This window comes from Xenopus tropicalis, chromosome 5 (assembly GCF_000004195.4).
Source record: "Xenopus tropicalis strain Nigerian chromosome 5, UCB_Xtro_10.0, whole genome shotgun sequence".
NCBI classification, from domain to species: Eukaryota; Metazoa; Chordata; class Amphibia; order Anura; family Pipidae; genus Xenopus; species Xenopus tropicalis.
In genome coordinates this window covers 99,148,591-99,162,037 of record NC_030681.2, presented here as the reverse complement: position 1 = coordinate 99,162,037, position 13,447 = coordinate 99,148,591, and the positions used below count along the sequence as shown (strand labels likewise).

Genomic DNA, 13,447 nt, shown 5'->3' with positions numbered 1-13,447 from the left:
TATATTGGGCTTCATGTATCTATTTTAAGGTATCTATTTTAAATGACAACCATAATGTAAGGTTACCAGAATAGGTAAAGGAATTGGGGCACATTGATTGATTGCATATATTTAAATAGAATTAGTTTGCACCAGTGCAGCCCATCAACTTGCTTTTTGAAATTGTCTGGAAACCTTGCCTGACTGGTAATCATGTTACCACCACCATGGTACCTTTGCTCAATCATATCTATCATCTGCTTTATTATCTTTGTATGTTGTTATACCCCTAAGGCAATGGCCCATGAGACATTTTGTCGCCAGCATTAAATCCACGCTATGAAACCCCCCTAGTTTTCTTCCCACTAGCAGTAATAAGAGTGGATGGTGGGAAAACATACATGTCCATTCTGCTTTTCAAAGTAGCCTTACCACTTCACAATCTGTATGTTTTCCCACTGGCAATTCCAGTGGGAAAGAAAATAGGGACATTTTATTGCTCACAGTTGCACAGATTTACCGCAGGCAACAAAGCAACCCATGTGCCATTGCCCTTATAGTTTTATAAGAGATATATAGAGAGTACACTACACATTTTAATAAAACATTTTGACAACCTCCTGTTATCTAGAACATTAGGCTTCCTCTGAGACATTTGGCAGCTGTAATGCTTTATGAAATGCTTATATCTTTGTGATGGAAGTGCTTTAATTGTTAATGTTCCCATGCAAGCCATGGAGGAGTTGAGCCACAGACAACTTTAATAACATTGTACACAAATATCTAACAACAAAGCATTTTTAATATGCTTTTCTCATTTTCTTTCATTTATAATATGTATTATAATGGGCACAGTTTGCCATGATCCACTTCACACAGGATTTATCTCTATGTACAATACGACTTAATTAAAACCTGCATTGTGTCATCAAGTTAGAAATCTAAATCTTTTACTCAAATGTTGAGATATGAATCCTTTAAGTGTCAATTCTCTCATTGGATTAATCAGCAGGAGCCTATCATAAATTCTCCATGCAATTACAAACCTAAGCTGTTCTCTGTGCTTTTTGTATAAGATGTTATTAAGCTAGTGTAGTTTGTGTACATTTACAAGCGTGCCAGATGTAAGCTATCAGCAGGGTGTGCTTATCGAGAGAAAACACAATAAGATCCATGATATTGACTCAATACAGTGCAATATATGCAACTTCATATTAATCCAATATTCTCCACAAAACTAATCCGTTAATCTTATGCAGTCTGTTTTTGAAATTTTAACTTCCAGTTTGAGCTTTAGTATTTTGAGTAGCAAGAAACAGAAGAGTATAATTCACAAATAAATTTGGAGTCAATATATAACAGGTAGTTTCAGTAACTTTTACCAATGTTTGTTCTTGCTAATGAGATAAAGTTCTTACTGATGCCAAAAATAGAGGAAAAACAAACAATAAAATATGTAATTTATAAAGTAGTTTTCTTCTATGGGAGTGGGTCCAATTTGACAGTATTGTTTGTGCAAACAGGTGCTCGCACATTAACTTAACCTTATTTCTAAATATGACTCACTGAGAAATACATGAATTTACAATAGATTTTTGCCCTTTCATGATCTTGACCTTAAGAATATACTGTAGGTCTATACAATCTATAATTGACACTGTTTTATGTTATGGGCCCCAGGAATGAAACTTGATTGAAGATGGATTACTAATTAACTTCTTTTGACTTATCTACATAGCTGATTAGTGTGCTATATTGTCAGATATGATCAGTTACATGTATAGCCATGTGATTAGTGTCCCAAAAGAGCAGTAAGATGGAATTTCTACTATTGGTGTAGACACGCAAGAAAATGCACTGGTCAATCAGATAATTTGTCCAAATAGACAAACTGCAAGCTGATCTCATTTTAGGATGGTCCATTAAAACTGCAACCCAAGGTGGCCGTAGGTTAGGCAGTAATGTCAAGACTGGTCAGACAGCATAACCATATTTCTGTTTGTATGACCTCTTAATTAAAATGCTTGCATTACCCATATGTCTGGTCCCATTGTTCTTCATGAAGCCAACATAAAATGATTACTTAAAAATAACCCTCAGATGTTAAGGACTACTGGAATTGGAGGGGTTGGTTATAGGCTTTTTGACAGGGAAAAAGTAGGTAAGCTCCAAAGCACGTAATGGTGAGATCAAGTAAGTGCTCCTACACCTAAATTAATAAACAGTGTATAACAAAAGAATACTTAGTAGAAAGAACTTAGAAATAAAAAAAAAAAAAGACAAAATTGCATGGATTGCACTAGGAGAAGAAACATAACAATGTTATTCTAATGCTTTCTTACTTTCCTCTGTGAGGTCATTCTCCTCTGCTTCTCTCTCCATATCCTTACACCATTCTTCCATTCTTTTAGTTTCTGCATGAAGCAGCTTCATGAACCATGTACCATCTTGTCTACTAGGGGATATTCTACCAGAATCCACTGCCTCATGAGAAGGCTCAAGCCATGGGTCTGGTGGTGGTAGATTTGATGTGTCTGGCATCCTATAATCTTCTCTATAGCTAAACAATCCCTGAGTCCGTACTGTTCTTACTGCACCATACTGGGTTGGAGTACTAGGTTCAGAATGTCTCTGAAATGAAGATCCAAACTGTAAGCCTTTGTCCTCCATTGTGACATGTCCTGGGAATCCCTCTAACTCAAGGTCGGCTTGCACAGCTGCAGTCACACTGTTTGACCGTTTAAAACGTCCTTGCCTAAACAAAATAAAGCAAAAACTGTGAAGCCATCTTACATAACTTGCAAAGAATCCATTCACATGAACAGAAATTGGGAATTCCAGAATGGTCTTAGATACAGCTGCAGCAAATATTTTTCAATGATTTATTCTCTTTAATGTACAGTAATCTGTACAAGAGCCAGTATGAGAATTGTATTGAAGAGGCTTTTATTTATACATCTATTAGACCAGCAGCATGTAAATACAGCATAAAGGAAAGGCATTGATGCCTCCACATTTAGAAAAAATAATTATTTTAATAAAATCAGATGCAATACTTCTTTTAAAGCAGAGACAAGAGTTCTTCTTACAACAAATCCATTAAAATTTACCGCTAAACATATTCATGCAATGGGATTGTGTTCTCCTAAAATGAAATGCTCCAAGTTTTCATGAGACAGAGACTTTACCTTTTCTCATCTTCCACCTGCACTCCCACAGAATGATATTCCCGATGTCCTTTGCTCTCAGAGTCAGAGTCTGCTGCTTCCACCTGATGAAAAGATAAACCAATATACTTTTTTAAAGAATTACCTTTTATGAATCAGTGAGTTTGTTTCAGCACTATATATAGAATCTTTAGGAGTCTGCCACTACCTACCCAATATAATAGCTGATTTACTAACTTAGGTGCTAAATTGCACCAGTGCAGTTACCCATAGTAAATGCAGCAGGTCAAATACACCATGTTAGTAAGGGGCCAGAATGTGAACAAGGGAGCTGCTTGTTAGAAAGCAGTTTACTGAGACTTTGCTTCTGGGACTACATTATTAACTTAGTTCTAATTAAAGTAAAGATGTCCAGTAAACTTTTTTGTTATTGGATAAAGAAAATTAACATAAAATTGGCAGTGCACTCTCTTATTTAAAATGAGTTCAATTAACAGGGCTTGTGCTGAACATGCATTTTTGCTATTGTTCTTATCATGAAAAATATATATTCTTATTGTTTCTTGAGCCAAATAGGGAAATTGAAACTACTCAATTTTTGGTCCTTGTAATTTAGATTGCCAGAAAGCAACCCCCTCCAATTACTCTATGGTAGTGAGTGGAGGGGGTTGGAGTGTTTTGGTTTACAGATAAGCAGAAGTCTATTATGGAGGGCGATTTACCCATGCTCTGAACCTCAAGAATCAAACATGTAACTGAAGAAGTGGGATTTTTAAAGCAATGATAAAATTGTTTGACAAAAACAAAAAAGCTGTTTAATCACAGATGCAATGAATGATGTGTGCCAGTAGGTTATGATTCAAAGCTGAGAACAAGTCCCATAACCCCAAAGAAGTTGTCTAAAATCAGCATTTTTATAAGTTTTCAGATACAATACATTCAAACAACAAAGTCAAACTTTGTAAACACTGTTTAAATGTATTGGGCATTTTAATATCCTGGGGTTAAGTGTCCTACAATTTCAACTTTTTTTCTGAGAAATTACAACTTTTTGCACAAGTTCAATATGTGTTTTAATCCAGCTCATTTGCAGTAAGCAATTTGTTGCTGTATTTATCATAGACTTTTATCTCCAGCTGGAATGTGGTATTAAGCTTTATTCAGCATTTCCTAAAGTAGATTTAATTAAAAATGATCAATTTTCTGTTTTTTTTTTTTTTGTAACTTGAATTTTTTATTGAAAAGGCATTTCATAATTTCTTATGCTGATATCATGCAAACAACAATTCTTTGAATACCTACAATTAAGGCACTTTGTGAGACCCTATAGCGACAGTGCGAAAGAACTTTCATATACCACCTTCGAACGACTTGCAAAAGCTGGCCTACCACAAAAAGGCTTAATATCTAAAATATACCAACTACTATCTGGCAAAAGGACAAATCAGAAATCCTCTACATGTAAAACACTGGCATATTGTTATTTTCATGCAACATGGAGCTTCTCTACTAAGTTAAATAGAAGAAAAGGTATTATATTGCTATAATGACATATGATAGCCCTCATGGTGCACACCGTCACCTCAACACCGTCAACTGTAATATTCTCTGCTCTTGATATTTAGATGGCACCATTTTGCATTTCAGTTTTCCTAGAAGCTGTAAATATATCTAATGTGCATACACAGGCGCTGGGCTGGAACTGTGACATGTAAACAAAAGTCTTGTGATGTCGGCCAAACTAAAGTTTATTAGTGGCAGTGGGGAAGGAAAAACTAACTATGATGATAGCACCAAATTTCCAATCAAGCATTAGGTGCAAGAATTTTGTATGTTCTCCCTATGTCTGCATGGGTTTCCTCTGGGCATTCCAGTTTCCTCCCAAACTCCAAAAACATACAGGAAGGTTAACTGGCTTCTGACTAAATCGATCATAGTGTGTGAATGTGATAAGGTCATTAGACTGTAAGCTCCTCTGGAGGCAGGGACTGATGTGAATGATGTATAATCTATGTAAAATGCTGTAGAAATGTGTCAGTGCTATATAAACAACAGAATATAAATTAAAAAACCCTAAAAGCAAAACAATACTGGGAGTTGTATATGAGCAATAGGTGAAATGTTGACCATGAGCCTTACTTTATGTTCACACTACAATGTTTAATTTTTCCTCTGGGTATGATATGTTGTCTTTGTCTTACTGTAGAAAATGCAGTTTTTAGGTCAAGAAACTAAATATTTTAGAAATGAGCAATTTCACTTTTCAAAAATACATCAAGCAAATGGTTATTAATGAAGTATCAAAATGATGCATTTGGAATTCTAAGAAAGCTACTGACCTAATAAAAGCATTATTTATGTTGCAGCTACTCCAGTTCATTTAACCTCAAGGAGTTTAATTATAAAGATTAATTACTCATGGTTCACAGAGTATTCCGAGGATGGATTCGATCTACTGAAGCAGCAAATTACTTAACTTTTTCCTTTGATAAATCATACTTTTTATTTAAAGCTATCACACATGCAGAAAATTAACAAGGATTTAATATTCAAGCAATTTTTAATACAATACTGGGAAAAATCTGTTATAGAATTATGGATTTTTTGTAATTTACATAGATAGTAACAGCCAAGACCGCTATATCTTGGGGAGTCAGCTGCCTATTTAATATGCTTTTTATAGACTTTGCCATAAGGAGTTTAGTTTCTGCAACTTGAAAAGTGAAAACAAATCACTATGTTATTTTTACTTTGTGTAGTCATGCACAAGTCCTTGCCAAGGGTAGATTACAATCTAATGGATCATACACCATTGACACTAGGGTCAATTTTGTCTGAAGCCAGTAACCTAGGAGTATGTACATATGTAAGTACAGAGTTCACAATACTTTAAATATCTAAAGAATCATAAATGCCTAGAAGATAACATCTATAAAATGCTTATATTAAAGGAGAAAGAAAGGTAAAAACTAAGTAAGCTTTATCAGAAAGGTCCATGTAAATACAGCCATAAGCACTCACAGAAACGCTGCACTGAGTCCTCTATCAGAAGAAACACAGGATTTCTTGTCTCCTTTTTTGTAAACATGTTCTTAGGGTATCTGGCTTCCTCTCTCAGAAAGATCCACAGTCTGCACAGCTCTCTCCTCCCTCTCTCCTCCTGTTCCCCCTCCCATAAGAATTCGTAAAACTCACTCCCCCCTCCCTTAGGAATGTGCCATCTAAGCTAGAGCTATACAGAAGGAAGCTACGGAGACCAAGCTAAAATGTAAGCTGCAATCTTAAACAAATGAAGGGAGGTTCTACGGCTGTTTAGTCAAGTGTGGTAAAGCTTTCTGCCGAATAAATATAGAGTTCTACGTGGCACTAATGTGGCAAATCTATTGGCAGTAAAATCTCAAAATGACTCTCCTTTAAAAACTGCTATTTAGGAAAACAGAACATTTATGATATGGGATTTCTTTCTAGAAACTGATATCTAGAAAACTTTGAATTACAGCAAGGCTATCGCCCAATTTAAGCAAAAAAAATGAAACTTTTGAAATTATTGAATTTTTTTAATAATAATATAGTACAATGTACTGTTTATAACCAAGCTGCATAAATCTACAAATTTAATAAATGGTCTCATGTTTTATACTTATCTAGTAACTGTTAGGAACCAATCATAAGTTATCATTTACTGGTCAGCTATTTGGAAAAAAAACATTTAATTGGTTGCTGTTGGCCAATGACTAAACATATAGTAATCCAAAATTATATAAAAGCCTTAACCAGAAATTTCTCGGTCCCAAGCCATCTGCATAATAGATGTACACCAGTATTTTGTAATCGAGAAAATATTTTGATGAATATACATCCATTATACAACATTCTGTTCTCTTTATTTACTTCCTTTTGTATTTTTTCTTATTTAGCTACTTAACTCCTCTTTATTCTCTAACACCCATACATCTTAATTCCCCTCCCTTTATTTTCTCTACTTCCCAGTTATCATTCATTATTTTATATATTGTTTGTTCTTTCCCTTCCCATATGATCCCTATGTCCTATTACCTGCCAAACCACAACTCACTTGTTCAACATTTTCTCTGTGCCCTTGCTTCTTAAAGAAGCCCAAAAAGTAACCTGTAGCCCAAATGTTGGGGCAGTATTGCACACTGAGCAAAGCTTCAACCCTGAAATTGCCACCTACCTAATTTATACTCCGGGCCCTGTCCCTTTATATGGATGCACAGCTGCAAAGTAGTTTGGCTCTCCCAATATTCTGTCTGACATTGACCCTTATTCTGGCCAGAGCAACTAAATAAATCAAATAACATACATTTCTTAAAAACAGATTATTTTGTTATTTAGCCTGATGCTTACATTTTCTGAAGATTTTGTTAATATTTTGTACATTGCATAAAACATTTTTATTTTTTCAGATGGACATGTTCCTAACCTTCCTCTCCACAGAACTGTAACAAGGGAAATGTGAAGGAAGTGGAATATTTTTTATGCAAATACAAACACTTAATAGTTATAGTTGTACCCAATGGGCATAAAACATGCATAGAATTTTTTTGGGGGAAATAAATTATAATTACCCATTTTGATATGTCACTGATTTTAAAGGAAGGCTATTATTATGAAAATGTAAAGCAGGCCTGTCACTCTCATACTATTTCTCACCAGAGCTATCTTGCGTTACTGTAACCTTTTATTTTTTAATACTGTATTTCTTCAGACGTGCTGAACAGTTATAATTTGCTTACTGACATTACAGATGATATTATTAACATAACTTAATGAGAACAGGTAGCACTGCATACAAATGGATTTCTAAGCTTATTTATTCTTTTCCTACCTACAATGGGTCTATCAGGGCCTGTGCACACTGGAAGATTACTGGTACTCTAGCAGGCCAGTCTGACCCTAGAGTTTGTTTATAGTGCTGTGTGGAAAAAATGTATTTTGAATTGCACTTAAGAACTTTTTTCTTATAAACTTTCACTGAAATAGTTGGCAATCTATGAACATGTAAAAGAAGAAATGAGTAGAGCACATGACTGTATACTAGAACACAATGTAGGAACACTTTGCTCTACCTTACACGCTGGCAGCCCTAATGTAGAAGAAATGTGCTCATCACTATCAGAGATGGATTTAAAAAGTGGATTAATACATTAATGATGCAGTTCTGTGATTATATCTCATTTTTAATGTAATAATACTGCAAAAGAAAAAAAAAGATCTTGCAGATGAAATCTGGGAATGTGCGATAAGCAATGTTCCCTCTAGGTTGTGCGCTTGTGGGCAACAAATTGTGGTGTGCAAACCACCTAACCTGGGCGCAAAAAAATGTGCACACATAGCCAAGAAGGAACATTGTCCGTAAGGTTTAGAAATGCCTCTGTATAATAATAAGTACTAGCATCTTCTTTATTAATGTTATTTAATTAATTAATGTAATGTTTTCCTTTTAACTTTTCTATATAACTTGAGTTATGCAAGCCAGAGCTGCAGCTATATATATATATATATATATATATATTTGTCTCTAATTAATTAATTCACTGCTGTAAAAAATCTATGTCAGCCAAAGGAACCAACGCAATAAAAGGTGTTATTGTAAAATAAGTCATTCAAAGCAAATGTAGCAGTCTAGAAAGATAGAGATACAATAGATCAGGGATCCCTAACCTTTTTTTTTTAACCTGTGAGCCACACTCAAATGTAAAAAGAGTTGAGGGTGCCAAATAAGGGCTGTGATTGGCTATTTGGTAGCTCCTATGTGGACTGGCAGCCTACATGAGACTCTGTTTAGCAGTACAACTGGTTTTTATGCTTTCAAAACTTGCCCAAAAGCCAGGAATTTAAAAATAAGCACCTGCTTTGAGGCCACTGGGAGCAACATCTAAGGGGTTGGGGAGCAACAAGTTGCTCCAGAGCTACTGGTTGGGGATCACTGCAATAGATGTGTCCTCACAGATGTAGAAGAAACGATTGAAAAATTAGTCCACTAACAGTTATATTAGGACATGTTTATTATATTTTCTGATGTCCAGAGACCATAATTATGATATAAATAGTGGTAGAAGTCAGTCTTGTAAGTTGAACCCCCTATTATTTACTAAAACATATTTGCTGGTTGTGGAATTGTTCAGTCTAGTGCCATTAAGCAAACAGCTTTCTCCCTCTATGTACCTTTTTACTGTAATTTTGTATATTCTTATTGCTCATTATATTTTCTCAATTTAAAGACATAATGAGGTTCTAGTAAGAATGCTGCTTATGAGAGTAGTTATAAGGCAATAATTTAGGAGTAGCCATGTTAAAAATATTTCAGATAATATGTTTTTTAATTTTAAATTAAAATCAATGCTATGGTAAACAGCATTTTTTTATGAGGGCTGTCTGGGTCAAAACTCCCTGCCCATTTTTCCAAATTAGGGAAACTGTGCAGGACTCTCTTAGATTGAGATCCCCATGTCATAACCCCGCTCCCGACATTATTGACCACGCCTCCGACATCACTCTCCCTGCCCTTATGATGGTCGCTATCCCACCCCCACCTATGTTTCCCCTAGTCAGAAGGTGGCAACCCTAGCTAAATTTGGTTTAGATTCATTACATTAGCAATTCAAAAACATTTCCAAACAAAAAAAATCAAACTTTGTAAACACTATTTAAATGTATTGGGCTTTTTAATATCCTGGGGTTAAGTGTCCTACAATTTCAACTTTTTTTCTGAGAAATGACAACATTTTCCACAAGTTCAATATGTGTTTTAATCCAGCTCATTTGCAGTAAGCAATTTGTGGCTGTATTTATCATAGACTTTTATCTCCAGCTGGAATGTGGTATTAAGCTTTATTCAGCATTTCCTAAAGTAGATTTAATTAAAAATGATCAATTTTCTAACTGCAGATGTAGCATACCTACTGCAGCTAGCCATCTAGCATGCAATACAGAACAATGCTAAAGCAGCAGCTATCAAAATGTAGTTAAAGCTGTAAAAAATGTAATAAAATAAACTGAACTGAAATTATGTTTAAGTTAATTGATAATGTAACCACCTAATCATGTTGTAACTGAGTTCCAGTTTCTTCAGTTCAAGAGTCCTACATTGTCACTGCTCTTCCTAAATGAGACATTGTATTACATTACCCTCCTTATCACCTTCCAAAGCTCTACCGGCAGTCTGCTAATCCTCACAAAACCAAAAGGCTCATTGGGAAAGGCAAAAATCCATAATTGCACTTACAGCCAGAACAGACAGAAAACAAAGTACAATATCAATTGCATGGATTCACATGTGAAAATAACTTTGTTTTTAATAAAGTTATATTAACAAGTAGACTCTATTTGAAATTATTTATATAGAAATTGGTGTTCTCACCAGAATAAGTGAGAGGCCCAGCTAACCTTATGTCTAATGTTATAAGATCGGTATAGCAAAAGGGTCCCTGTAGGTGGCAAAGCTTGAACATCATATAATAAATTATTTGTATAGCTGGGAAATAAGAAACATTTACAGATAAACCCCATATGTGCATAATGCCAATCTAATTTTCAAATGGTTCCTGTTTTGTTTTTAGGTCCTCCATACATGTTTCCTGCACTCCCTGGGTCTTGGACTGATAAAATGTAATTGCTGCAATGTGTCTTTGGTATTCTACTGCAGAAGAACCCACCCTCACCAAAATGTCTTCAAGGTGTGTCCAATACTATGAGTTGCCCATAGACAAAACATGCTTCTAATAGAGACCCTACCATGTGGGGAGGTTCAGCTAACTGGCAGCTAACTGACACTTGTAAAAGAGTATGTGGTTATGGTATGTACGTGCTTGCATCAATAGATTCCTACCTCCTTCATGTGAAAATGTTGATTAGATTTATATAGAAATTAGTATGTATTCTTTTGTATCCACCTAGTAGCACCAACTAGATCTACTCTTAAAAAATGAGGAAACCTTATAGGTTGTGGAGCACTAATAATATTTCTCACCTCCGCTGGAACTGTACCCATAAAGTACAGAAATATGAGCTCTGTATTGCACATCATATCAAGTAGCCCTCTGTTTAGTTTATAGCCTTGGGTGAGTTACCCTCATTGATGATGGCAGCACAATGCTTTTTTCTATATTGCTTTTGGCAATATAGAACTAGAACAATGCCTACTTGAAAGCTCAAATTACCCATAAAGTATATCAAAGAAGTAAACTAGTCCAATCTTTTAATCAGATATTCATGGAGAACATGTAAAGAACATTACCTGAATTCCTATTGAGGATCGCCTCTTCTTAAGGAAGTCATCTGATTTTGTTACTAGAACAGCTTTATCGCTGGTGCTTTTTACAGAGCTGCTCTTAATCTCTGAGACATGGCGATGTGCTGCAGCAGATTCCAGGGCAAGATTCATGGCCTTGTTGCTGTCAAGGCTGTCTGTGGAATTGTAAAGTCCCCTCCCATCATGAGGCCATGGTGATATCCTTTGAGTCCGGCTGTCATGATAGGCATCTTGGGTAGACTCTGTGCTGCTTTGTGCTGTCACTGAGATAAGTGGTTTTGAGGTGGTGCGTGGTGGGACTGGTGGAGGTGTTTTTTTGTAATTCGCATATGTAGCAGCTGTAAGATAAGAAAGATGTGCAGTATTTAATAAAAAATAGTTTCTGGAATGCAATATTTGCATAGTTGGCAACACGGATGACCAGTCACAAGGGGAGGAAAGTTCTCACATATCTTCTCAAAGCACCGCCCTCCAGGTGCAGCTAAAATTTGAAAGTAGAGAAATTTGAAAGCAGGAACTCTGAAGAAATAATAAAGTATCTTCTTTAAATTTTGGGTATTCACATTGTTTGCATTGTGAGAAATCCCAGAAGATTCAGATTCTCTGAATCCTCTTGTTAAAAGACTTCATTCTGTAATGTCTGGGTTTTCTCACTTGTCTAACATGTCTGCTTTGCGTTTTTGTATCTTTTGTTGCACCGAAGAAAACTGTGGTTTTGTGATATATCAATATTGTACATATTGTTTTTACTGCTCATTGTAATTTTTGACAATATAAAGATAGTTGTGCAATATAATATAGGTTGGAGGAGACTGGCCTTATCTTTTGCACCCTTGACAAATAATATATATTGTATATTGTAATAAAATGCAGTCCCATTGTAATTCGACCATGGCCAATCCATATGTGTCCTCATTTTGCACTTTATTACTATGTGGACTGGTCTCTTGCCTACACCACTATTGTCGCAGTTCTCTTTTCTGTAATCATCACCATTTTTTTCTTGTTTGTTTTCAGTCATTTTTATAGCATTTTTACTTTACGGTTATACGCTTGGCCATCACTTGCCATTTACAAGTTATATTTATTGCAGTCATACGCTAGTCAAAAGTATATAAGACTGGTTCAACAATGTAACCAACACACTGTTCCTTACTGTAGTGGTGATTCAACAATAAAAGTATCATAAGAAGTGAAAAAGTGGATAGAAAATATCACCAAATATCACAATATACAATCACCAATAACAATAACTTATAGGAATGAAATAATAATAGTGCTGAATGGAAAGACTCTTAAACCTAAGTTGTGGCTCTGGTAAAAGAAGGATTCATTTTTTTTTGAGTCATATCAAGCTTTAACCTCTAAAAACATGCTTTAGCTATCATTTCTTTTGGCACTGTCAGAATCAGTAAGTGGGATGCTGTAGGGCAGGGGTGGGCAAACTACGGCCCGCGGGCCACATCCGGCCCCTTTGCCTTTTTAATCCGGCCCGCCGACGACGCCAAGTCTCATCACGCGAGACTTGGGGGCTGATTTACTAACCCACGAATCCGACCCGAATTGGAAAAGTTCCGACTTGAAAACGAACATTTTGCGACTTTTTCGTATTTGTTGCGATTTTTTCGGCTTCTTTACGAATTTTTCGTTACCAATACGATTTTTGCGTAAAAACGCGAGTTTTTCGCAGCCATTACGAAAGTTGCGTAAAAAGTTGCGCTTTTTTCGTAGCGTTAAAACTTACGCGAAAAGTTGCGCCTTTTTCGTAGCGTTAAAACTTAAAAGGTGCAAAGTTTAGCGTAAGTTTTAACGCTACGAAAAAAGCGCAACTTTTTGCGCAAGTTTTAACGCTACGAAAAATAGCAAGATTTTACGCAACTTTCGTAATGGCTACGAAAAACTCGCGTTTTTACGCAAAAATCGTATTGGTAACGAAAAATTCGTAAAGAAGCCGAAAAAATCGCAGAAAATACGAAAAAAAACGCAAAATACCGATCATTACGAAAAAAACGCAATCGGACTCATT

General features: G+C 35.6%; 1 protein-coding gene across 3 annotated transcripts in view; it reads right to left on the bottom strand.

Moving 5' to 3' along the window:
• dlgap2 (discs, large homolog-associated protein 2) overlaps positions 1–13,447 on the bottom strand; it is a 252,368-nt gene that overhangs the window by 18,891 nt on the left and 220,030 nt on the right. For all 3 annotated transcript variants that reach the window (XM_031902504.1, XM_031902505.1, XM_031902506.1), the window contains 3 exons: positions 11,407–11,759; positions 3,168–3,250; positions 2,322–2,734 (listed from right to left, as the gene is read on the bottom strand). In XM_031902504.1, coding sequence (XP_031758364.1) covers positions 2,322–2,734; positions 3,168–3,250; positions 11,407–11,759 — 849 coding nt within the window. The remainder of the gene's footprint in view (positions 1–2,321; positions 2,735–3,167; positions 3,251–11,406; positions 11,760–13,447) is intronic.